The sequence below is a fragment of the Eleutherodactylus coqui genome, chromosome 1 (assembly GCF_035609145.1).
Source record: "Eleutherodactylus coqui strain aEleCoq1 chromosome 1, aEleCoq1.hap1, whole genome shotgun sequence".
Taxonomy (NCBI): Eukaryota; Metazoa; Chordata; class Amphibia; order Anura; family Eleutherodactylidae; genus Eleutherodactylus; species Eleutherodactylus coqui.
The window spans coordinates 66,981,886-67,008,921 of record NC_089837.1 but is presented as its reverse complement, the minus strand read 5'-3'; the positions used below and the strand labels follow the sequence as shown (position 1 = coordinate 67,008,921).

Genomic DNA, 27,036 nt, shown 5'->3' with positions numbered 1-27,036 from the left:
CCAAGCATTCTGTTCATCGCATCTGCCACACGTCCATGCCGGCAAATGGGTGGAACACTACCTTCTTTACTCTTGGGAGCCTTTATTTGGTGATCTCGGTCATAAGTCAGTCGGATGTCTCGCCCATTTGTGTCACTAAGTCTGTGGTCCTTGAAGCATTCATACATAAAACATCCATTTAGTTCATACTCCTTTTATCCCCTCCTGGTCACTTCCTCAGACACTTTTCTCATCTTATTGGCCATATCAGTATAACCATTATAACGTAACCAGCCATGCTGTTCGCTGTTAAATTCATTCTATTTTTCGACATCCAGATAGCCCTCTCCTCACATACCAAATGAGATTCTTAAAGCACAATCGTTAAATGAGATTCTTAAAGCACAATCGTTAACAATCCCTAAAAGAAGGAAGAATGGGAAGCATTTAAAGAGACCAGGATGGTTGAACACAAAACTTAAAACATATATTTTTTTCCTTTTTAACGTGTGTATCAAAGGGAAAGGGGGGGACCAATCTAAAGAATTCTGCAGAAACTGTAGGACAAGTGTCAGAAAAGCTAAAGCTAATAATGAATTGAGGCTTGCAATAGAGGCCAAAAGCAATAAAAGATTTGGGGGGTATGTCAAAAGCAAAAGAAAATTCAAAGATAGTATAAGATGTTCACAGGAATAAAATGGTCAATTGTTTAAAAATGATGTTGAGAAGGCCGAGCTTTTAAATTCCTACTTTGTATCTGTTTTCTTCCCTGTGCTATTGGAGGAATGCAAGAATGCAGGCTATCTATAAGCAGAGAGATGGTGAGGGAACACATAGCTAACTTAAATGAATTCAAGTTTCAATGTCCAGATGAATTACATCCTAGGATACTAAAGGAAGCAGCGGAGGTAATTGCTGAACCATTCTCCGTAATCTTTGAAAGTTCATAGAGAACAGGAGAAGTCCCAGAAGATTGGAAAATGGCAAATGTTGTCCCTCTCTTCAAAAAAGGGAAGAAGGTGGATCCATGAAACTACAGGCCTGTGAGCCTGACTTCTATACTGGGAAAGATCTTTGAACAAATTATTAAACAGCATGTATTCAAGTACTTGGAAAAAAAGGAGTAATTAACTAGAGCCAGCATAGGTTTGTAACAAACAAGTCATGCAAGACTAATCTAATTTTCTTCTATGACAGAATCACCGACTGGGTTGATCTGTATAATATGGTAGATATACTATATCTTGGCTTTAGTAAAGCATTTGATAAAGTATCTCATACCAAACTTAATGAAAACATATTTGGAAAAGTGTATCGTTCATGATGAAAATGCGCGGTGCTTGGCGAGTGTTTTTTCACATACTCTCATGTGAGGTTGCCCTTAGGCTGAAATAGCCAATAAACTCCACAGAAAGGGTGTGTCATGTGCGTGTGAACTGGCCTTGCATGCGCAACAATTATAGTAATGGGTGTAGACATGTGCGCAACACACTGATTATGGTCCTCTTCAAACCTCATTCATGCTGAAAAATGCAGCGCTGTGGTGAGCATATTTGCGGATACGCTCATGTAAAGCCACCCTTAAACAGTGTTATACACCCATTTTTAGGGGTTTTGGTGAACTTGAGGTTCAGATTAAATTAATTTGGACCAAACCAAATTTTTCAAAAGTTGGTTCCACACTACTGAGCGCCGCCACACTCCGCGCCATTTCCATGAGATTAGTTAGTTAGAATCTGTTAGTTTTCCTGTACTAAAGGATACATCCTGTAAATCTAGGGCTAGGATTGGAGTCCAAATGTAGATGATGTATAAAACTAATGAATGTCCTGTTCTTCACGTAGGAATATCTCAACTACTATAAATGGTAAGCGTATAATGACGCTGTTACTATTTATTCCTCAAATTGATGTCATTACTTATAACTGAAACTGTTTTTTAAGTTATAAAAGATACAGACAAGCTCAATATGTTGACATGATGGGTTTAATGGGGATGTCCAAGGTTAGAAAATCATGGTTGCTTGCTTCTAAACACAGCGCCACCCTTCTTTGTGGGTTGTTTCTGGAATTGTAGTTCAGTTTCCATTCACTTAAAAAAAACATTATTAAACTGATTTAATTTATTTTTGTCCTAATAGGGGACCAGAATTAGTGATCATCTGATCGCATGTAGAATATACTGCAAAACTTAGGTATTGCAGTATTTTGTAAATTTACTGTCATTCTATTAAATTTTGCATATTGCAGAAAAGACAGCCAACATACATCGCCTAAAAAAATATATCACTTTTGCCAGGGCTACCCCTTCCCATCCATCAACTGATCGTTTGGCCCACTGCAGTGACAGCAGCATCAGTGGACATTGGAGGGTTTCTAAATAGCGGACCCCTGTCCATCAATTAATGGTGGCCTATCGGAGGATAGGTCATCAGTTGAAAAACAAGACAGGAAACCCTTTTTAGAAGGACCCTCTACCATAAGAAAGCATGTCTTGAAACTAAACCGTATGAATCTCTACTTACGGAACTGTCATGGGAGGAGCTGAATTACCTGGAAGAGCACCTTATATTGGCTGCCGAAAAACCCATCAAACGCTGTAAGGGGTTATCTTGTAGGGTGACACATAGAGAACTCTCATAGCGGCCATCTACAGAACCTCTACCATAAGAAAGCACGTCTTAAAGCTAAACTGTATACATCTCTTCTTCTTTCCAGAACTGTCACAGGAGATGCTGGACCTGCTGGAACTGCACATTAATTGGCTGTAAGGGGTTATCTTTTGGGGTGACACACAGATAATTCTCATAGCGGCCTTCCACACAGTATAAAACTGGGCAGTAGTGACGGGCTGTGTCTTATAGGGGAACTCTTCTATAGACGCATGTCAGTTAGGTAAGGGAGGCAGTTATACCAGCGCTAGAGTTTATATAGAGAGATTATATAGGTTGCAGGATCTAAGTAGTTAAATGGCCATGATAGGCCACAATTGGAGCTGACTCCTATGTCAGCTTTAGGGTGACTACCCACTGGAGTTTTTTTTTCCCTGCGAAATTCGCAGCATTTTTTTTTCTGCAGGGGTCTATGGGACTTGTAATGTTAAAATCGCGATCGCGCAAATTCGCAATTTACCCCGAAATCGCAGTTGCCTGTAAGACCCAAATCCTCTTGTGATCCCCAGGAAGTCACAGCTCACATTTGGGAACCCCTGCTGTTTTAACTTATAAATGTGAACTATTGCTTGTACAGGGTCAACAAGAGTGGTTCCAAAGTAACGCTGACCTAGGGCTTTGACAGACAAGCGTGTGCGCAAATATGTCCGCCGGGGGCGTATTTACACATGAAGAAAGTTGTGAGATGGCAATACTCAGGCTGATACGTGCGTATCGGCGCGTAGTAATTTAATTTTTGTCCTCGCAATGCCAGTTCACACGCGTGTGATACTATTTAAAGCCTAATAAGGACCAGCTGTCTTCTCCCTGCGTCGCCCGCCAAGCCGCACCCTTCCCCTTGGTTTTTTTAAACCTGCCATTGACTTCTATAGCAGCTTTCTGCATAATATGCAGGAAGATAGGGCAGGTCCTGAGCATGAGAAATACGCTCAGGAGAACGAACCCATTGAAATGAATGGCTTCGCTTTGTCACATTTTACAGCCGCGATTTCATGCGCGCAAAAACATGTGCAAACGCATTCATCTGTTTCAGCTCTAAGCCTGTATTTTCACAGACAAGAAAAAACACGCCAATTCTGTGATTGCGGGACACACAGGATGTATGTGTTATAATAACCCATTACTTACAATGGGTTAATTCACATGAGCGATTTTTCTTGTGCAGCCATATCAAAAAATCACAGCATGATTAGGGCGATAACCTCATAAATCAGGGCTGGGATAAGTGATCATGCTCTCCGTGATTCTGCCTCTTCTACAATGTTGACTTTACTGAACACAGTTGTTAATTATATTTTTGATTGCACACGTCCATCGCCAAAATGGCGAACGCAGGCACAAAAGTCGCAGATTGACGGGGTAATTTAAAATCTCCCTGCACCTGGCTACTAAATGTAGCCAAGAGCCTGGAGATTTCATGGGGTGCCATGGTACGCGTTTCCCAGTCATGTGATCACGTTATCCAATGGATAACGGCGATCACGTAAAAGTAAAAAAAGCTCAATTTTCACCTCCTGTCACAGATCGGATCCGTGAGGGGAGGTGAAATTACTTAAATAAGTCCACTGGCAATGTCCCCTGATGCGATCCTTATCTGCGGACCTTTCCCCAGTTTTAGCGCATGCACCTGTAGCCAAAATGGTGGACACAGGCGCAGAAGCTGGGGAGGGCAAGAGGAAATTTAAAATCTCCTTGCTCCTGGCTACTAAAGGTAGCCAAGAGCTTAGAGATGTCATGGGGGGCCACGGTGAGCGGTCTTCGGTCATGTGATCACCATTATCCAGTGGATAATGGCGATCACGTAAAAGTTAAAAGACAGTTAAAGTTTGATGCTCCGTTCAGTTTGGGCCCTGTTGTGCATCCAGATAGAAGATTAGGGCCACAATGGGTATGTTTCTGAACACAGGACAAATGGGGGTATACATTTTGGGGTGAAAGTCTTTATTCCTATGTATGCTGTACAAAAAAAACTATTTTTTAAATGACGTAATTGCCAAAAAAACAAAAATCGTACTTTGCTTCGATTCATTTAAAAATGGTGGAATCAAAATACGCAGTACACCCCTAGATGAATGCGTTAAGGGGTCTAGTTTTTAAAATAGGGTCATTTGTGGGGGTTCTCTATCGTTTTGGCCGCTCAAGGGCTCTACAAGTGGGCAATGGGGCCTAAATCACCTTCAAGCAAAATGTCTGTTCTGAAAACCACCCGCTGCTACTTTCAGATAGGGCCCCGTTGTGCATACGGACAGAAGATTAGGCCCACAATGGGTATGTTTCTGAACACGGGACAAACGGGGGTATCCATTTTTGGGTGAAAGCCTCCATTCATATGTCTGCTGTCCAATAAAAATTGTTTTTGAAATCACATAATTGATTAAAAAAAAACTAAAATCATAATTTTTTAAATTTCTACCTGTACAATTTTTTACTTCTGCTTTGCTTTGATTCATTCAAAAACTGTTGGGTCAAAATACGCAGTATACCCCTAGATTAATGCGCTAAGAGGTATAGTTTCCAAAATGAGGTCATTTGTGGGCGTCCTCCACATTTTGGCCGTTCAAGGGGTCTACAAGTGAGCAATGGGGCCTAAAACGCCTTCAAGCAAAATGTCTGATCTGAAAGCCACCGGCTGCTCCTTTCGGTTTTGGCCCCGTTGTACATACGGACAGAAGAATAGGGCCACAATGGGTATGTTTCTGAACATAGGACAAACAGGGGTATGCATTTTGAGGTGTAAATCCTCATTTTCATGTGCACTATAGAAAAAATCCTGTCTTTAAAATTATGTATTTGCAAAAATATGAAATTTAATTTCTTCTACTCTAAATTGCATTAATTCCTGAAAAGAAACTGTGGGGACAAAATACTCCTGACCCCCCTCAGTGAATACACTAAGGGGTGTAGTTTTTAAAATGGGGTCATTTGTGGGGTTATCTATAATTCTGACACCTATGAGCCTTTGCAATCTTGGCTTAGTGCTGGAAAACAAAGTGTTCCTCAAAATGTTGATAATTAATGTTAAATTTGTACAACTTCTAAGTGGTTAAAAAAAAAAAGAAAGTTTTTCACATGTGCGTCCAGAATAAAGTGAACAGATGGAAATATATATCTTAGCAAAAATTTGTACAGTATGTTTGCAGATATTTGAGATATTACAGTTGAAAATGTGAAAAAATGTCAATTTTTTAATTCTTTTTCCCAATATTGGCACTTTTAATAAATATACACAGGTTCTATCGGTCTATTTTTACAACCTAAATGAAGTACAACATGTGGTGAAAAAAACAATGTCAGAATAACTTGGATATGCAAAGCCTTTATGGAGTTATGATATGTTAAGTGACACACGTCAGATTTCCAAAATTTGGCTCCGTCACTAAGGCGCAAACAGGTTTGGTCACTAAGGGGTTAGGTAATCATCATAAGCAGTTTGGGATAAGTGATCACGCTCTCCGTGATTCTGCCTCTTCTACAATGTTGACTTTACAGAGCACAGCTCTTATATTTCGGGTTGTACTTGTGTTTTTTTGGACACGGCGACTTCTCGGCCTTTACCTGGTAATGTTACTTATCGCATCCTCATATCACTTGGTTCTCATCTCTCTGTTCCATTCTGTCCAATCATATACATTTCTAGACGTCTCTAGCAGCAGGAAGAATAATGTTCTCCTCTTTTTCTTTCTCTCTTGCTTGCTGAAGCAACAGCACCCAATGAGGATAACGGAGCACCAGAGACACCGCCTGAACCAGCGGATGCTGAAGGTAAAAACAGTCTCCTACTACCTAATATATATCTAATTGAAGTGAGGGGACTTGATGTTGTATGCTGGTCTCTGTATTCAATAGGAGCTGCATCTGCATTTCCAACCCGGGTCGCTGCGCCATGGTCGGCACATTTTGCTTCCTGCGCTGACCCCATCGGAAATCATCTGATTGATTGGAATTTGAATGGCTGGTCCCAACGATCATCTATTGATGGCTTGTCAATTTAAAATACCATTTTAAATACATGGCAGCCCTGAGAGTCTTTACTAGACCCAGGGCTGCCATGGCAAACACTGACTCACCGCAATCACATGGTGGCTTAGATGGTGAGTCGGAGGGAGAGCCCTCCCAATGCTGACAGTTTACATGCCGCCGTCAGGTTAGACAGTGCATGTAAGATGTCAAATAGCTGCTATCAGAATTAGCTCCAACTGTGACCTTTAGCGGCGGATGTCAACTGTCAGAACAGCCGTCACCCTCCGGGTATGCAGCTAGCTTGGCCCCCGGACCCACTTTGTATCCACCCCACACCTCTGAGACATACACATACGCTAAAGAGGTGGAAAGGGGTTAATGTGATTAACATGATGATAACCTGTATATTTCTTTATGTTTACAGGATTGTCAGATAAGAACATAGTGACCCTTGGAGAGAACCTGATGGTCAAAACTGGAGAAATGAGAAGAAATTTGCTCTTTATCTACATATTCAAAAGTTGGTTTCCCACTAGTGATGCGCCCTATGAATCTCGGGTTGGGATTGGAGCCCACATGTAGATGATGTATGACACTAATGAATGCCTTGTTCTCCCCATAGGAACATCTGGACCGGAGGTCAGAATTAGGACCGTTATTATTCTGACTATTCCTGCTACAATGGAGATACTACGGAGCACAGCTCTTATGGTTTGGATTGTGTTTGTGGTTTTTTTGGACATGGCGACCTCTCACTCGTTACCTGGTAAATTACATTATTTCATCGTTGCCCTTAGACAGTGTTATACAGCAGTTTTAGGGGGTTTGGTGAACTTATGGTTCAGTTCAAATTAATTTGGACCAAACTGATTTTTCACAAGTTGTCTCCCCACTAGTGAGCGTCGCCACAGTCTGCGCCATTTACAGGAGATTATTTAGTTAGGATCCGCTAGTCTTCCTGTAATAGGAAATACGCCCTATAAATCTCGGGTTCAGAGTGGAGCCCAAACATAGATGATGTATGAAGCTAATGAATGCCATGTTCTCCCCATAGGGACATCTGGACCGGAGGTCAGAATTAAGACTGTTATTATGCTGACTAGTCCTGCTACAATGGAGATATTACAGAGCACAGCTCTTATGGTTTAGGTTGTATTTGTGGTTTTTTTGGACATGGCGACTTCTTGACCTTAACGTAGTAAATTACATTATTTCATCGCTGCCCTTAGATAGTATTATACAGCAGTTTTAGGGGTTTTGGTGAACTTGTGGTTCAGTTCAAATTAATTTGGACCAAACTGATTTTTCACAAGTTGTCTCCCCACTAGTGAGCGCCGCCGCTGTCAGCGCCATTTACTGAGATTATTTAGTTAGGATCCGCTAGTCTTCCTGTAATAGGAAATATGCCCTATAAATCTCGGGTTCAGATTGGAGCCCAAACATAGATGATATATGAGGCTAAGAGTGCCTTGTTCTCCCCATAGGAACATCTGGACCGGAGGTCAGAATTAGGACTATTATTATGCTGACTATTCCTGCTACAATGGAGATACTACGAAGCACAGCGTTTATTTTCTTGTTGATCGTTTTTTTGGACACGGCAACTTCTTGACCTTTACCTGGTAATATTTCATCGCTGCCCTAAGACTGTGTTATACAGCAGTTTTAGGTCCCTTGTCCACGGCCGTGACCGGATATCGCTAGCGATATTCCACCACAGGGAGGAGGGGGAAGCACTGACGGGTCTCCGCGGTGAGCCTATATAATGGATAGGCTCACTGCGGAGAATCGCGGCAAATCACGACATGCAGCGATTTGAATTTTGCCAGCGGAGAATCGCTATTAACTCCGCTCCTGGACGTTGGGCTGTGCTTTCCATAGTAAGCCTATGGAAAGCGTGTCATCTCGCAATAGAAACTCGCCCGTGGACAGGCAGCCTCAGGGGTTTTGTTGAACTTGTGGTTCAGTTCAATTTAATTTGGACCAAACTGATTTTTCACAAGTTGTCTCCCCACTAGTGAGCATCGCCGCAGTCTGCGCCATTAACAGGAAATTAGTTAGAATTGGCTAGTCTTCCTGTAATAAGAGATGCGCCCTATAAATCTCGGGCTCAGATTGGAGCCCAAATGTAGATAATATATGAAACTAGTTAATGCCATGGTCTCCCTACAGGAACATCTGGACTGGAGGTCAGAATTAGGACTGTTATTATTCTGACTCTTCCCAGTATGAATGATAAGTGTATAATGACATTGTTACTACTACTATTTATTCCTCTATTTTATGTCATTACTTATAACTGTAGAAAACCGTTCCCCAATTTATTAAAGATATAGACAAGCTCAATATGTTGACATAATAAGGGTTAACGGGGATGTCCAGGGTTAGAAAAACGTGTTTTTTTTCAAACACAGCGCCACCCTTCTTTGTGGGTTGTTTCTGGAATTGCAGCTCAGTTTCCATTCACTTCAACAAAAGGTCATTAAACTGACTTTTATTTTACTTTTTTTTGTCCTAATAGGTGACTTGAATTAGTGATCGTCTGATTGCATGTAGAATATACTGCAATACTTAGGTTACATGGCCTAGCGGGTCCCTTCCTCTACAGTTTGTGTCTAAAGTTGGATCATCATCCGCTAAACCATTTTAATTTTCTCTGGGTGTTTCCCTACTTTTGAGACACCACTGTATATATTGCTTTGCTTTGTGATTGAAGTGATTATGTTCTTGTTTCTTAGGCTGCCTGTCCATGGGCGATTGTTCATTGTGTTACCCGCAGTGATAACCAGCCACTGGTAATGCAGTGAACGCTTTTTCATAGCATTGCTATGGAAAGTGCAGCAGGGGCATCCACGAGTGGAGAATCATAGCGATTCTCTGCTCGCGGGATCTAAATCGCGGTGTGCCGCGATTCTCTGCTGTGAGCCTATCTATGTATCAGATAGACTCACCGCAAAGAACTGATAGCGGCCCCCCTCTGTTCATGTGAAAGAGCCCTCACTGTATAACTGGGGACTGTATGTGAGCGTGCGGATGGAAAAGAGTTTTGTTGTGGCCCCTGCGGACGCTTTAATGAGCTGCTGTAGATGCGGAGCCTTAACCTGTAGAGACACTGAGTGCTGATCGGTGTGATCTGTAGAGAGCGTGTACCAGCCCGGATGAGTAGGTAAAGAGACAGCAAACACAAAGAAATTAGGAATACAAAGTGTCTGTTGAATCTCGTATGGGCGGTAAATCTGAAAATGTATCGCTAGAACCATTGATGTTTCAGAAGGTTGCGTTAATCTGAGCAGTTTAGAGAACGGATTTGATAATGAAAAGACTGGCAAGCCGATACAGCGTTCCCAGATTTCACAGTCCGTGTTACTGAGTGTTATGAAGTGTATTACCAAAGTATTCAGAACGGTTACAATGTGTTGAACTGTGAGTCTGGTTAAAGTGACTTACAGCTGGTTCCACTTAAACTGGTTCAAGCCAGGTATGAAGCAAGCATGGCTACCGAGCTTGTTCCATACTCACCCTACAGTCGCACGTTTATGTGATTGGTCATTAAGGGGTTAACTTTAAGGGGATTCTCTGTGTGCTTAAAAATTATCCTAACTGTGAAAAAGGAGAGAGAATTTTAAAAAATAATAACGGATATTGCCCTGTAAATCCCCCGCGATCCCAGTGCGCATGCTGCGGCGGATCCTGTTGGAGATTTCTTTTGAAAACAACGGCATTCGCAGCAACACCAACAATAGCAGCAGCAACAACACTAAGGTCAGCGGCAACAACACTAACAGTGGCAGCAACAACAGTGTCAGGCGTGAAAACAGTGACAGTAGTGGCAACAATACCGACAACAGCGGCAACAAAAGCATCAGCCATGGAAACAACAGTGGCGCCAACAAACCTACCAGCGGCGCCAACAACAGTGTCAGCTGTGGAAACAACAGTGACAGTGGCGGCAACAAAACTAAAAACTAACCAACAACAGTGTCAGCCGTGGAAACAACAGCGGTGGTAACAACACCAAAAGTGGCAACAGCAGTGTCAGTCATGGAAACAAACTTTTATTTTTCCATCCCCACTTTCAAAAACCATAACCCTATTGTTGTATTTTTCACCAGTACCATTTAATATTCAACACTGTATAAATTACCTCTCTTTTCCACATCTGTCAGCAGCACCGCCAGATGACCCGAGGAAAGGTATCCTTGGATGCGGAAAGCCAAAAGTAAAAGTAGGCAGTTATTTCATGGGTTGTGAAGCCGGCGCTCCCACTTCCTCCAATGTCCGCTGATGCTGCTGTCACTGCAGTGGGCCAGACGATCAGCTGATGAAAGGGATTTCTGAGCAGCGGACCCCTGTCCATCAAATACTGATGGCCTATCAGAGGAGAGGTCATCAGAGGAAAAACAGGGCAGGAAACTTTTTATAGAAGGTCCCTCTACTATAAAAAAGCATGTCTTAAAACTAAACTGTTTACATCTCTTCTTATTTCCAGAAGTGTCACTGGAGATGCTGGACTTCCTAGAACAGCACCCTAATTGGCTGCCAGAAAATCCAATCAAAAGCCATAAGTAGTGATCTTATGGGGTGACACCTTGAGACTTCTCATAGTGGCCATCTACACAGTATAAAACAATGTAATCTCACCCTACAGATCAATGACACACCTTTATGTGATTGGTTATTTAAGGGTTAACTTTAAAGGGATTTTCTGTGTGCTTAAAAGTTATCCTAACTGTGAAAAAGCAGAGAGAATCTTAAAAAATAATAACGGATATTGCCCTGTAAATCCCCCGCAATTCCAGTGCGGATGATGCGACGGATCCTGCGGGAGATTTCTGTTGAAAACAACAGCAGTGGCAACAACACCAACAGCAACAATAGCAGCAGTAGTGGAAACAACAGCGGCGGCAACAAAAGTGTCAGCCGTGAAAACAGCGACAGTGGCGGCCACAATACCAACAACTGTGGCAACAACAGCGTCAGCCATAGAAACATCAGTGCCGACAACAAAACTAAAAGCGGCGCTAACAAGAGTGTCAGCTGTGGAAACAATAGCGGCGACAACAACAGCAGCAGCAACAACAGTGTCAGCTGTGGAAACAACAGTGGCGACAACAACAGCGGCAGCAACAACAGTGTCAGCTGTGGAAACAACAGTGGCGACAACAACAGCGGCAGCTACAACATTATCAGCTGTGGAAACAACAGTGGCGACAACAACAGCGGCAGCAACAACAGTATCAGCTGTGGAAACAACAGGGACAGTGGCTGCAACAACAACGTCAGCCGTGGAAACAACAGCAGTGGCAACAATACCAACAGCAACAATAGCAGCAGTAGTGGAAACAACAGCGGCGGCAACAAAAGTGTCAGCCGTGAAAACAGCGACAGTGGCGGCCACAATACCAACAACTGTGGCAACAACAGCGTCAGCCATAGAAAAATCAGTGCCGACAACAAAACTAAAAGCGGCGCTAACAAGAGTGTCAACTGTGGAAACAATAGCGGCGACAACAACAGCAGCAGCAACAACAGTGTCAGCTGTGGAAACAACAGTGGCGACAACAACAGCAGCAGCAACAACAGTATCAGCTGTGGAAACAACAGGGACAGTGGCTGCAACAACAACGTCAGCCGTGGAAACAACAGCGGTGGTAACAACACAAAAAGCGGCAACAATAGTGTCAGCCATGGAAACATAAACATTCATTTTTCCATCCCCACTTTCAAAAACCATAACCTTATTTTCCGACTACGTGAAGCTACATGGGGGCTGTTTTTGCAGTTGTATTTTTCACCAGTACCATTTATTATTCAACACTGTATAAATGACTTCTCTTTTCCAGAAGTGTCAGTAGCGCCGCCGGATGACCCCAGGGAGAGGTATCCTTGGATGCGGAAAGCCAGAAGTAAAAGTAGGTAGTTATTTCATGGGGTGTAAAGCCGGCGCTCCCACTTCACGCAATCTCCGCTGATGCCGCTGTCACTGCAGTGGGCCAGACGATTAGCTGATGGATGGGGTTTATGAGCAGCGAATACCTGTCCATCAAATACTGATGGCCTATCGGAGGATAGGTCATCAGAGGAAAAATAGGACAGGAAACTCTTTTTAGAAGGACCCTCTACCATAAGAAAGCAAGTCTTAAAACTAAACTGTATACCTCTCTTCTTATTTCCAGAAGTGTCGCTGGAGATGCTGGACCTCCTGGAACAGCACCTTAATTGACTGCCAGAGAATCCCAACAAAGGCCGTAAGTAGTGATTTTATGGGGTGACACCTAGAAAATTCTCATAGCGGCCATCTACACAGTATAAAACTGGGCAGTAGTGACGGGCTGTGTCTTATAGGGGAACACTTCTATAGACGCATATTAGTTAGAGAAGGGAAGCAGTTATACCAGCGCTAGAGCTTATATAGAGAGATTATATAGGCTGCAGCATCTAATCAGTGTTTCTCAACTCCAGTCCTCAGGACCCCAAAACAGGCCATGTCTTCAGGATTTCCTTAGTATTGCACAGATGATGTAATTATTGTCAGTGCCTCAGACATTGCTACCAGTGATCTTACTATAGGCCATCTTGAAAACATGACCTGTTGGGGGTCCTGAGGACTGGAGTTGAGTAACACTGATGGCCATGATGGGGGCCAGCTCTGATTGTGGCTATAGTCAGCAGATGTCAGCTATAGGAATTAGCTGGTAGCTGCCAGGTATAAAGCAAGCATGACTACCGAGCTTGTTCCATACTCGCCCTACAGCTCAATGACATACGCTTATGTGATTGGTCATTTAAGGGTTAACTTTAAAGGGATTTTCTGTGTGCTTAAAAATTATGTTAACTGTGAAAAAGGAGAGAGAATTTTAAAAAATAACGGATATTGCCCAGTAAATCCCCCGCGATCCCAGTGCGGATGCTGCAGCAGATCCTGCGGGAGATTTCTGTTGAAAACAACAGTAGTGGCAACAACACCAACAGCGGCAGCAACAATAGCGGCAGCTGTGGAAACAATAGTGGCGGCAACAACACTAACAGTGGCGCCAACAACAGTGTCAGCCGTGGAAACAACAGTGGTGACAAGAACACCAACAACAGCGGCAAGAACAGTGTCAGCTGTGGAAACAACAGTGACAATAGTGGTAACAACGTCAGCCGTGGAAACAACAGCGGTGGTAGCAACACCAAAAGCGGCAACAACAGTGTCAGCTTTGGAAGCATAAACTTTCATTTTTCCACCCCCACTTTCAAAAACCATAACTTTATTTTCCAACTACTCTTTTCCAGAACTGTCAGCAGTGCTGCCGGATGACCCCGAGGAGAGGTATCCTTGGATGCGGAAAGACAAAGGTAAAAGTAGGTAGTTATTTCATGGGTTGTGAAGCCGGCGCTCCCCCTTCCTCCAATGTCCGCTGATGCTGCTGTCACTGCAGTGGACCAGATGATCAGGTGATAAAAGGGGTTTCTGAGCAGCAGACCCCGTCCATCAAATACTGATGGCCTATCGGAGGACCATAACCTTATTTTCCGACTACGTGAAGCTACATGGGGGCTGTTTTTGCAGTTGTATTTTTCACCAGTACCATTTATTATTCAACACTGTATAAATGACTTCTCTTTTCCAGAAGTGTCAGTAGCGCCGCCGGATGACCCCAGGGAGAGGTATCCTTGGATGCGGAAAGCCAGAAGTAAAAGTAGGTAGTTATTTCATGGGGTGTAAAGCCGGCGCTCCCACTTCACGCAATCTCCGCTGATGCCGCTGTCACTGCAGTGGGCCAGACGATTAGCTGATGGATGGGGTTTATGAGCAGCGAATACCTGTCCATCAAATACTGATGGCCTATCGGAGGATAGGTCATCAGAGGAAAAATAGGACAGGAAACTCTTTTTAGAAGGACCCTCTACCATAAGAAAGCAAGTCTTAAAACTAAACTGTATACCTCTCTTCTTATTTCCAGAAGTGTCGCTGGAGATGCTGGACCTCCTGGAACAGCACCTTAATTGACTGCCAGAGAATCCCAACAAAGGCCGTAAGTAGTGATTTTATGGGGTGACACCTAGAAAATTCTCATAGCGGCCATCTACACAGTATAAAACTGGGCAGTAGTGACGGGCTGTGTCTTATAGGGGAACACTTCTATAGACGCATATTAGTTAGAGAAGGGAAGCAGTTATACCAGCGCTAGAGCTTATATAGAGAGATTATATAGGCTGCAGCATCTAATCAGTGTTTCTCAACTCCAGTCCTCAGGACCCCAAAACAGGCCATGTCTTCAGGATTTCCTTAGTATTGCACAGATGATGTAATTATTGTCAGTGCCTCAGACATTGCTACCAGTGATCTTACTATAGGCCATCTTGAAAACATGACCTGTTGGGGGTCCTGAGGACTGGAGTTGAGTAACACTGATGGCCATGATGGGGGCCAGCTCTGATTGTGGCTATAGTCAGCAGATGTCAGCTATAGGAATTAGCTGGTAGCTGCCAGGTATAAAGCAAGCATGACTACCGAGCTTGTTCCATACTCGCCCTACAGCTCAATGACATACGCTTATGTGATTGGTCATTTAAGGGTTAACTTTAAAGGGATTTTCTGTGTGCTTAAAAATTATGTTAACTGTGAAAAAGGAGAGAGAATTTTAAAAAATAACGGATATTGCCCAGTAAATCCCCCGCGATCCCAGTGCGGATGCTGCAGCAGATCCTGCGGGAGATTTCTGTTGAAAACAACAGTAGTGGCAACAACACCAACAGCGGCAGCAACAATAGCGGCAGCTGTGGAAACAATAGTGGCGGCAACAACACTAACAGTGGCGCCAACAACAGTGTCAGCCGTGGAAACAACAGTGGTGACAAGAACACCAACAACAGCGGCAAGAACAGTGTCAGCTGTGGAAACAACAGTGACAATAGTGGTAACAACGTCAGCCGTGGAAACAACAGCGGTGGTAGCAACACCAAAAGCGGCAACAACAGTGTCAGCTTTGGAAGCATAAACTTTCATTTTTCCACCCCCACTTTCAAAAACCATAACTTTATTTTCCAACTACTCTTTTCCAGAACTGTCAGCAGTGCTGCCGGATGACCCCGAGGAGAGGTATCCTTGGATGCGGAAAGACAAAGGTAAAAGTAGGTAGTTATTTCATGGGTTGTGAAGCCGGCGCTCCCCCTTCCTCCAATGTCCGCTGATGCTGCTGTCACTGCAGTGGACCAGATGATCAGGTGATGAAAGGGGTTTCTGAGCAGCAGACCCCGTCCATCAAATACTGATGGCCTATCGGAGGACCATAACCTTATTTTCCGACTACGTGAAGCTACATGGGGGCTGTTTTTGCAGTTGTATTTTTCACCAGTACCATTTATTATTCAACACTGTATAAATGACTTCTCTTTTCCAGAAGTGTCAGTAGCGCCGCCGGATGACCCCAGGGAGAGGTATCCTTGGATGCGGAAAGCCAGAAGTAAAAGTAGGTAGTTATTTCATGGGGTGTAAAGCCGGCGCTCCCACTTCACGCAATCTCCGCTGATGCCGCTGTCACTGCAGTGGGCCAGACGATTAGCTGATGGATGGGGTTTATGAGCAGCGAATACCTGTCCATCAAATACTGATGGCCTATCGGAGGATAGGTCATCAGAGGAAAAATAGGACAGGAAACTCTTTTTAGAAGGACCCTCTACCATAAGAAAGCAAGTCTTAAAACTAAACTGTATACCTCTCTTCTTATTTCCAGAAGTGTCGCTGGAGATGCTGGACCTCCTGGAACAGCACCTTAATTGACTGCCAGAGAATCCCAACAAAGGCCGTAAGTAGTGATTTTATGGGGTGACACCTAGAAAATTCTCATAGCGGCCATCTACACAGTATAAAACTGGGCAGTAGTGACGGGCTGTGTCTTATAGGGGAACACTTCTATAGACGCATATTAGTTAGAGAAGGGAAGCAGTTATACCAGCGCTAGAGCTTATATAGAGAGATTATATAGGCTGCAGCATCTAATCAGTGTTTCTCAACTCCAGTCCTCAGGACCCCAAAACAGGCCATGTCTTCAGGATTTCCTTAGTATTGCACAGATGATGTAATTATTGTCAGTGCCTCAGACATTGCTACCAGTGATCTTACTATAGGCCATCTTGAAAACATGACCTGTTGGGGGTCCTGAGGACTGGAGTTGAGTAACACTGATGGCCATGATGGGGGCCAGCTCTGATTGTGGCTATAGTCAGCAGATGTCAGCTATAGGAATTAGCTGGTAGCTGCCAGGTATAAAGCAAGCATGACTACCGAGCTTGTTCCATACTCGCCCTACAGCTCAATGACATACGCTTATGTGATTGGTCATTTAAGGGTTAACTTTAAAGGGATTTTCTGTGTGCTTAAAAATTATGTTAACTGTGAAAAAGGAGAGAGAATTTTAAAAAATAACGGATATTGCCCAGTAAATCCCCCGCGATCCCAGTGCGGATGCTGCAGCAGATCCTGCGGGAGATTTCTGTTGAAAACAACAGTAGTGGCAACAACACCAACAGCGGCAGCAACAATAGCGGCAGCTGTGGAAACAATAGTGGCGGCAACAACACTAACAGTGGCGCCAACAACAGTGTCAGCCGTGGAAACAACAGTGGTGACAAGAACACCAACAACAGCGGCAAGAACAGTGTCAGCTGTGGAAACAACAGTGACAATAGTGGTAACAACGTCAGCCGTGGAAACAACAGCGGTGGTAGCAACACCAAAAGCGGCAACAACAGTGTCAGCTTTGGAAGCATAAACTTTCATTTTTCCACCCCCACTTTCAAAAACCATAACTTTATTTTCCAACTACTCTTTTCCAGAACTGTCAGCAGTGCTGCCGGATGACCCCGAGGAGAGGTATCCTTGGATGCGGAAAGACAAAGGTAAAAGTAGGTAGTTATTTCATGGGTTGTGAAGCCGGCGCTCCCCCTTCCTCCAATGTCCGCTGATGCTGCTGTCACTGCAGTGGACCAGATGATCAGGTGATGAAAGGGGTTTCTGAGCAGCAGACCCCGTCCATCAAATACTGATGGCCTATCGGAGGATAGGTCATCAGAGGAAAAACAAGACAGGAAACCCATTTTAGAAGGACCTTCTAGCATAGGAAAGCAAGTCTCAAAACTAATCTTATACCTCTCTTCTTATTTCCAGAAGTGTCACGGGAGATGCTGGACCTCCTAGAACAGCTCATTAATTGGCTGCCACAAAATCCCAACAAAGCCCGTAAGGGGTGATCTTGTGAGGTGACACATAGAGAATTCACACTTTTTCACCAATTGTTTATTTGTGGATATTGTCCATACCAGAAGCCCAGGATGACCAATTTCTCCTGCCACTGCTGCAGGCTATAAGTGGCGGACACACTGTTCCACTTTTCAATGACTGTAAGTAATAAATTTATTTAGTTTGATAGTTTTTAGTTAAATTTAATAAATCTCCTTTCATATAAGTTACTTTTTCACTAATAAATATGATAAATATTGTCTGTGAGACTAATATGTAGTGACAGTGGAACTTGAAAATTTGTTTAGTGATTTAGGGTTAATAATGTTTTCCTTGTTCAGTTGTGGGCACGTTGTCACGATGAGGGATGGCATCAGCTTTCCCTGCCCCCTGCTACGGTGGTGCTCACACCCATGATCTGTGTAATGGCCCAGTAGATGGACACGCGTGTCGCTTACTGGTGATGTGACAGAGACCTCCTTCCCCTCACCACTACGGTGCACGCTCCTCCGTTGTCCTCTGTGCAATGATCTGAGAGGTCTTACTGTGCGCCGCGTCCCGGTGACACAAGGCCTCCCTCCCCTGCTCCACTCCCGTCTCCTGCCTGAGTTATGGCGTCCCTTGCATCTCCAGCTGACTACGGAACGCAAACTAAGGTAGCCTTGGAGCTAAAACGCTCTTCCTCTCCCACCGTCTTACTTCCTGTTAATATTTTAAAACTTGTTATATATTCAGTGATATTGGTCTGTTAAGTCATGCTTGATAAAGTTGCTATATGGGCACCGAAACGCGTTGGAACATTGTGAAGCTCTTGTGTTTACCTTTTTATCATTAAAAAACCTGCTTTCTATTAATAAGCGTCTACATTGCATCTTGATGTACAAGAAGAGGAGGGTTCTAATTCCCACATCAGACCCCTCTCTTCTCGCTAATGAATATTACCAATTTGTCCCTACATTAACTGATGAGTGCCTGTTGTTTTTTCTTTAAACTATAGTTGTCTTTGTCCTGATTCCCTGCCTTGGATTTTGGAGTCTTCCTGTCCCATGGATGCACCTAATGCAGAAGAAGTGTCCGGCTTACCAGGACTACAGGTGTGGCGGCCTCCCCTCCCCACAGGCTAGCTGTCCACGCCAGGTGAGCCCTTCTCTTTATTCTTTTTTTAGTCACTTAGTTTTGTTTCCTCACAAGACTCTATTCTTTTTTTAGTAGTTTTTTTCTCTTACCCCATATCACTGTTAATCAAACTTTATCTCTTTAACAACTTTAAGCTCCCATTATAAATCAGAGCTGCGATAAATGATCCCACTATCTATGATTCCGTCTCTTCTACAATGGAGATACTACGGAGCACATGTCTGATTTTTAGGATGATAATTGCGTTTTTTTTTTAACATGACAACTTCTTGCCCGTTACCTGGTAATGTGGCATTATTTCATCGCTGCCCTTAGACAGTGTTATACAGCAGTTTTAGGGGTTTTGGTGAACTTGTGGTTCAGTTCAAATTAATTTGGACCAAACTGAATTATTCACAAGTTGGTTCCCCACTAGTGAGCGCCGCCATAGTCCGCCTTGTATCCAACCCACACCTCAGTCACCTACATGTATTCCACGGAGATAGAAGGGGTTAATGCTATAAGCATGCTGATAACCTGTGTATTTATATGTTATTTACAGGGCTGTCAGATGAGAACACCGTGACCCCCGGAGAGAAACTCACAGACAAAACTGGAGAGATGAGAAGAACTTTCCTCTTTATCTACATATAATGTCCACCTTCTATTTCTCTGATTTCTACCATTTACCTGTAAACCAGAGGGAGGTTAACCCCTTAATGGTGACTACAGAGTCACGATATCTCATTAATATAATCATGATAATAAAAGTTCTTGTTAGTTTTTTGTTTTGTTCTAGCTTTCCTGTTCTAAGAGATGTGCCCTACAAATCTAGGGTTAGGATTGGATCCCAGTTGTAGGTAATGTATAAAACTAATCAATGTTATTCTCCCCATAGGAACATCTGGACCGGAGGTCCATCTGAGACCGGTTATTATTCTGACCCTTCCCGGTATAAATGGTAAGTGTATAATGACGTTGTTACTATTACTATTTATTCCTCTATAACAAATCCATGGCAGGCCAGAGGGGATGATGGGGGGGTCTCTTCTGTCAGGGTAATTATATGATAAAATGATTAAATGTCCAGTATCTCAGTTCTCTCTGATCTTGGACACTGCGGCCAGCTATCAAAGACAGCCACGTATTTAGCAGACTCGATTTTATTTCACCATACGGTGACACACCGCCTCCACCTCACATGTATGGTGGCTGCCAGGAAGGGGTTAATTTATCCAAAGAATAGAAAAAAATTTACTCCATAGAAGAAGCTACCAATGTCTATTGTGTTTCCAATGACTGAAATCTGCTGTTGATAGAACATCTCTGTTTTGCCTTTCAATTAATTTATTATGAATTTTGCATATTGCAGAAAAGCCGGCCAGCGTGATAGGAAAAACATCGCCTACAATAACACAAACATACCCTGAAGGTATTTAAAGGTACGAGCTCTAACATGGAGTAGTTGGCGTCAGCGGAGTCATGTTGATGACCCTCATCCCTTTAGCATTGGACTGACCCACAAGAGGAAACACCCATATAAAAGGAAAATGGTTTGGCGGATTATGATCCAATTTTAGATACAAGTTATGGAGGAAAGAAGAAGCCTGTTAGGCCATGTCATCAGCATGAAGGCCATTTTGAATACCACCATCTTGGCTTCAACTTCAGTTTTTCTAATAGGAAGGTAAGTGTGTGACACATCAATCTGGTAGAGACTCTCACCAGAGAAACAATGTTGTACGTCATTTCCTATATTGTTATTCATTCTCTTGTTAAAGCAGTGATTTTTATTTTGTGCCAGCAATGTGAATGATGACCTTGTCCCAGCGCCCCAGGATGACCCCGAGGAAAGGTATCCTTAGATCCGTGATGCCATCAGTAAAAGTAAGTAGTTCTTTGATTCGGTTACATATGGAGAAAACACTACTTAACCCCTTCCTGCCACAACCCTTTCTCACTTTTGTTTTCATATTTCCATCCTCACTTTTAAAAAATCATAACTTTTTCTATTTTTCCGGCGATGGCTACATGAGGGCGGTCTTTGTGGGACAAGTTGTATTTTCAGTGGTGCCATTTAATATACAGCACTGTATAATGTATCAGAAAACTTTTAAAATCTTATAAGTGGGATGAAATGGAAGCTAGGAAATCTTATAACTTTTGGGAGGAGGGGTCGTTTTCATGGCCCTCAGCGTGCAGCAGGAATTATGTGTTGTCTGTATTTTGTGGGTCAGTATAACTGTATGTGACTTACTGACATAGATGGATTTGTGTACTAGGAAAGCGTGAGGACGTCTATGGGTTAGGGCTAATTCACATGGACATATATGTATTTCAGTTGTGTAAATAGGTAGCATATTTATGTGACTGACATGTGCATACTTTCTGCTTATTGTCCACAAAAAAAACCCTGAAAGACTGTTCCCAATGATTTCAGTTTAATATGCGTTATTTTGGTACATAATATACACTAAAATAAGAAATGCTTAGTTTTTTCTTACGTGACTGAAATACGCACACGGGAATTAACCCATTGAAACCACAGTTTTATTCACTGTGTAATACGCTGTATATTTATGTTCATGTGAAAGAGCCCTCACTGTATAACTGGGGACTGTGTGTGAGCATGCGGATGGAAAAGAGTTTTGTTGTGGCCTCTGCGGACGCTTTAATGAGCTGCTGTAGATGCAGAGCCTTCACCTGTAGAGACACTGAGTGCTGATCGGTGTGATCTGTAGAGAGCGTGTACCAGCCCGGATGAGTAGGTAGAGAGACAGCAAACACAAAGAAATTAGGAATACAAAGTGTCTGCTGAATCCCGCATGGGCGGTAAATCTGAGAGTTGAACTGTGAGTCTGATAAAGTGACTTAAAGCTGGTTCCACTTAAACTGGTAGCAGCCAGGTATGAAGCAAGCATGGCTACCGAGCTTGTTCCATACTCACCCTACAGTCGCACATTTATGTGATTGGTCATTAAAGGGTTAACTTTAAAGGGATTTTCTGTATGCTTAAAAATTATTCTAACAGTCAAAAAGGAGAGAGAATTAAAAAAAACAAACAAAAAACACAGATATTGGCCTGTAAATCCCCGCGATCCCAGTGTGGACGCTGCGGCGGATCCTGCGGGAGAGTTTTGCTTTGATTTCTGTTTGCACTTCTAAAGAATATATCATTCTTGCTTTTCTCAGGTCATAACAGAATAACCATCTGGAAACCGTACTGTGAAGGTAAAATTTTCTTCCATCTAATAAATCCTGCATATTATGTGTATCATCTCTACACAGTATACACACAGATCACCTATAGATTATACACATATACTGACTGACTAAGAACCCCCACAGATAAAACATGTCTTAAAGGTTAACTGTATAAATGACTGCTCCTTTCCAGAACTGTCAGCAATACCGACAACAGCCGCAATAACAGCATCAGCCATGGAAACAACAGCGGCGCCAACAACAGTGTCAACTGTGGAAACAACAGTGACAGTGGCTGCAACAACAGTGTCAGCCGTGGAAACAACAGCGGTGGTAACAACACCAAAAGCGGCAACAGCAGTGTCAGCCATGGAAACATAAACTTTTATTTTTCCATCCCCATTTTCAAAAACCATAACCCTATTGTTGTATTTTCCACCAGTACCATTTAATATTCAATACTGTATAAATGACTTCTCCTTTCCACATCTGTTAGCAGTGCTGCCGGATGACCCGCGGAGAGGTATCCTTGGATGCGGAAAGCCAAAAGTAAAAGTAAGTAGTTATTTCATGGGTTGTAAAGCCGGTGCTCCCACTTCCTACAATATCTGCTGATGCTGCTGTCACTGCAGTGGGCCAGACGATCAGCTGATGGGATGGGGTTTCTGAGCAGCGGACCCCTGTCCATCAACTAAGGATGGCCTATCGGAGGATAGGTCATCAGTGGAAAAACAGGACAGGAAACTCTTTCTAGAAGGACCCTCTACCATAAGAATCCCAACAAAGGCCGTAAGGGGTGATCTTATGGGGTGATAAAGATAATTCTTATAGCGGCCATCTATAGACCCTCCTCCATAAGAAAGCATGTTTTAAAACTAATCTGTATAAATCTCTTCCTTTTTCCAGAGCTGTCACAGGAGATGCTGGACTTCCTGGAACAACACCCTAATTGGCTGCCAGAGAATCCCAACAAAGGCCGTAAGTAGTGATTTTATGGGGTGACACCTAGAAAATTCTCATAGCGGCCATCTACACAGTATAAAACTGGGCAGTAGTGACGGGCTGTGTCTTATAGGGGAACTCTTCTATATACACATGTTAGTTAGAGAAGGGAGGCAGGTATACCAGCGCTAGAGTATATATAGAAAGATTATATAGGCTGCAGTATCTAAGTAGATAAATGGCCATGATGGGAGCCAGCACTGATTGTGGCTATAGTCAGCAGATGTCAGCTGTAGGAATTAGCTGGTAGCAGCCAAGTATGAAGCAAGCATGACTACCGAGCTTGTACTATACTCACCCTACAGATTATTGATGCACGTTTATATGATTGGTCACTAAAGAATTAACTTTAAAGAATTTTTCTTTCTGCTTAAAAATTATCCTAACTGTGAAAAAGGAGAGAGAATTTTTAAAAATGACAGATATTGTCCTGTAAATCCCCCACGATCCCAGTGCGGATGCTGCAACGGATCCTGCGGGAGAGTTTTGCTTTGATTTCTGTTTGCACTTCTAAAGAATATATCATTCTTCTTTTTCTCAGGTTGTAACATGAAAACCATCCGAAAACCATACTGTAAAGGTAAAGCCTTCTCCCATCTATTAGATCCTGTATATTATGTGTATCATCTCTACACAGTATACACACAGATCATCGCTATAAATTATACAGTTCTGCTTTGATTTCTGTTGAAAACAACAGTGTCAGCCGTGGAAACAACAGCGACAGTGGTGGGAAAAATACCGACAACGGCGGCTTACAACAGCGTCAGCAATGAAAACAGTGGTGACAACAAAACTAACAGCAGTGGCAACAGCAGTGTCAGCCATGGCAACAACAGCAGCAACAACAACACCAACTGCAGAAGAAACAACAGTGACAGCTGTGGAAGCAACTGTGGCAGTGGCAGAAACAACAGTGTCAGCCATGAAAACGACAGCAACGGCACAAAACTGACAGCGGCGGCAACAACAGCGTCAGCCGTGGAAACAACAGTGGCGGTAACAACACCAAAAGCGATAGCAACAACGGTGTCAGCCATGGAAACAAGAGCGGCGGCAACAATACCAACAGGGACGGCAACAACAGTGTCAGCTGTGGAAACAACAGCGACAGTAGCGGCAACAACAGCGTCAGCCGTGGAAACAACAGTGGCGGTAACAACACCAAAAGCGATAGCAACAACAGTGTCAGCTATGGAAACAATAGCGGCAGCAACAACACCAACAGCGGCGGCAACAACAGTGTCAGCTGTGGAAACAACAGCGACAGTAGCGGTAACAACAGCATCAGCCGTGGAAAAAACAGCGGCCGCAAAAACGCCAACAGCAGTGGCAAAAACAGTGTAAGCTGTGGAAACAACAGCGGCGACAACAACAGTGTCAGCCGTGGAAACAACAGCGGTGGCAACAACACCAACAGCGGCAACAACAGTGTGACCCCAGTAATGGGCCTTTAACCTGAACATGCATGTTTTTTTTGTAAAGCTGGGACTTGACTGAGTGGCAGGGCTCCTTCTCTAACCAGTAGGAATGGAGAAACCTCTGATCTTGGCAGTTTAACCTCTTACATGCCACAATCAAAAGCAACTGCAGCATGTAAGCAGATGAAAGGTGGAAGAGCTCCTTCTGTCACCCATTGACAACATGGAATGGAATTGCAAGATACCAATGTGTTCCCTTGGCAGCCGGAAGCTTGACAAAGGCCTCCACGTTTACTGTGTAACTCGGCGTGTTAAACCCTGCCTCCAGTAATACGCTGCTGTCATAGTAGAATGCATTACATAAGCTTGGTGAATGCCAAAAAAACCGTAATAAAAAGCAATCCAAGTCACATGTACTTCAAAATAGTACCAATAAAAACTACAACTCTTCCTGCAAAATACAAGACCTCATATAGCTCGATTCCTGGAAAGATAAAGGTGTCATGGGTCTTAGCGATGCAGAATCAATTATCTTTAAAAAACGTGGTTTTATTGTGCAAAAGTAGTAAAAAATAAAAAAAATTGTACAAACATAAGAAAGCTATCATGTTATTTTTACCGAATGGTGAATACTGTAAAACAAGTGGTGGGTTTTCTGGACATAGATTACATTATATGTACCCCCAGAGTTCTGCCATTAAAAATACACCTCATCCCAAAAACCAAGCCCTCATATGGCTCAGTCAACGAGTCATGGCTCTTACAATGCAATGGTGAAAATCGCTGGGTCCTTAAGACTTTTACAACTGCATACTAAAACCAAAAGAAAGATTCCAACTGGGGAACCAGAGATAAACAGGGGAGGGTGCGAATATACAAGAAGTCCACTCAGCAGGACCAACAAGACAGGAAGAACAGCACCCCATAGAGCGGGGCGTCCTACATCCCTGAGGACAGGAAGAACAGGACCCCATAGAGCGGCGCGTCCTACACCCCTGAGGACAGGAAGAACAGGACCCCATAGAGCGAGGCGTCCTGCATCCCTGAGGACAGGAAGAACAGGGCCCCATAGAGCAGGGCGTCCCACACCCCTGAGGAGAGGGAGAGAATTGCACAGCCATCGCTACTGCAGCTAAGGGGCAAGTTACCCAAATCCTTAGGTTTTATTAAATTTTTCTAGGCAGACCCACCCAGATCTATGCAGCTCCGGTCGGCCCCTTAGGATGCTTCCAATTGAGTAAAATGACTTTTTTGGCCTAAAAAATGGGTCACATACCTCTGTCGGAGAGAACCATGCAGAGATATGAGTATTAGTTCTGCCACTATCCACTGGGGAGCTATAGAACATCTGCAGCCATTTCATGAAAACTAACCCAAAGCTCTGGCAAGATAAAATGTAGTCATTGCTCATCTTGTTACCACAGCCTATCATAGCATCTCTTGGAGCATAAGACAAACTACCCCTCTTTGGAGCGCATACACCGTACTCTGGATCAATCCTGCAGAATAATAGGCTAAAATGGATGAATGTATGTCTTTTTCCAGCTTTGCAAACTACACTGTGTTGACAAAAGATTTGGGATACCGACCAATTCTTTGCTGTCAGACGAAAACAGATAGGCAGATCGGCAGTGTGAGCATTAGGTATAAAGTAGAACATTATACAGGCATATCCCAGTACAGAAGCCATCAGAATGTCACCAGGTGTAGAGTTGACTTTTTTCCAAATCGGGTATGGTGATGGGCCTGAACAGCCAATCAGTACAGGACATTGCAGCACCTTTGGACCTTCCACTGTTGGCGATGTTATTTGGAAATAGAAAACATCTGGTGTGTGTGCAGCCACATTCCGGGAGATGTAGTTAACTGAGATGTAGTTAACAAGTTGTGAAGGCATTCCGCACATTGTCTACCTCCACTTCACTGAAGCAAAGGCTTTATCTTGGTCAATAAATACAGAAATCCAATACCCACTATTGGATGCAGATTTGTAAGATTGGTAAAAGAGATCCTAGGTTCCTATCCGCACTCTTTCCAGGCATAACGACTAATTAGTCAGCATGTATAATGTCTTTACGGATGGAATTGATATGAATTACTAGTGTTGTTTTGGTAAGGAATTTAATGTTATTAAAAAGGGAAATGGAATGATAGGAACCACAGTTTTTCAGGTCCTTTCCAGGTTTTGGAATTGGGACTATCAGAGCCTCTCGCAGGGTGTCTGGCATGATGTCCTCCCCTAGAATTGTAAAGCATAGGAAGCCTAGAGGCCAAGAATTTCACAGTGTTTTATACCACTCAATAGGCAATCCAGCAGTGCTCGAAGACTTCTTGTTTGTACTGAACCGCAGCCACTAGATGCAGTAGGCTGGTGGTCCGCCATAATGGTAGGCCTTGCAAATTCCTGGAATTTATTGGTAAACTTCGGTGAGGTGAACACAAATGTGCGGAGATGG

The 27,036-nt window shown here is 43.3% G+C and overlaps 1 protein-coding gene across 1 annotated transcript; it reads left to right on the top strand.

Annotated features, from left to right (window-relative positions):
• The first annotated feature begins 11,417 nt into the window (after positions 1 to 11,417).
• LOC136620165 (probable serine/threonine-protein kinase clkA) lies at positions 11,418 to 12,833 on the top strand. Its single transcript, XM_066594891.1, has 3 exons — positions 11,418 to 12,261; positions 12,454 to 12,522; positions 12,787 to 12,833. Exons 1-3 carry the CDS (start codon positions 11,418 to 11,420, stop codon positions 12,831 to 12,833), a joined length of 960 nt encoding a protein of 319 aa, XP_066450988.1.
• The last annotated feature ends 14,203 nt before the right edge of the window (positions 12,834 to 27,036 follow it).

Excerpts from the sequence above, each read along its gene's own strand:
- LOC136620165 (XM_066594891.1), top strand. The coding sequence starts at position 11,418 with ATGCGACGGATCCTGCGGGAGATTTCTGTTGAAAACAACAGCAGTGGC. Across the intron at positions 12,262-12,453 it reads CCGTGGAAACAACAGCGGTG|AAGTGTCAGTAGCGCCGCCG; the intron begins GTAACAACACAA and ends TCTCTTTTCCAG. Across the intron at positions 12,523-12,786 it reads GCGGAAAGCCAGAAGTAAAA|AAGTGTCGCTGGAGATGCTG; the intron begins GTAGGTAGTTAT and ends TCTTATTTCCAG.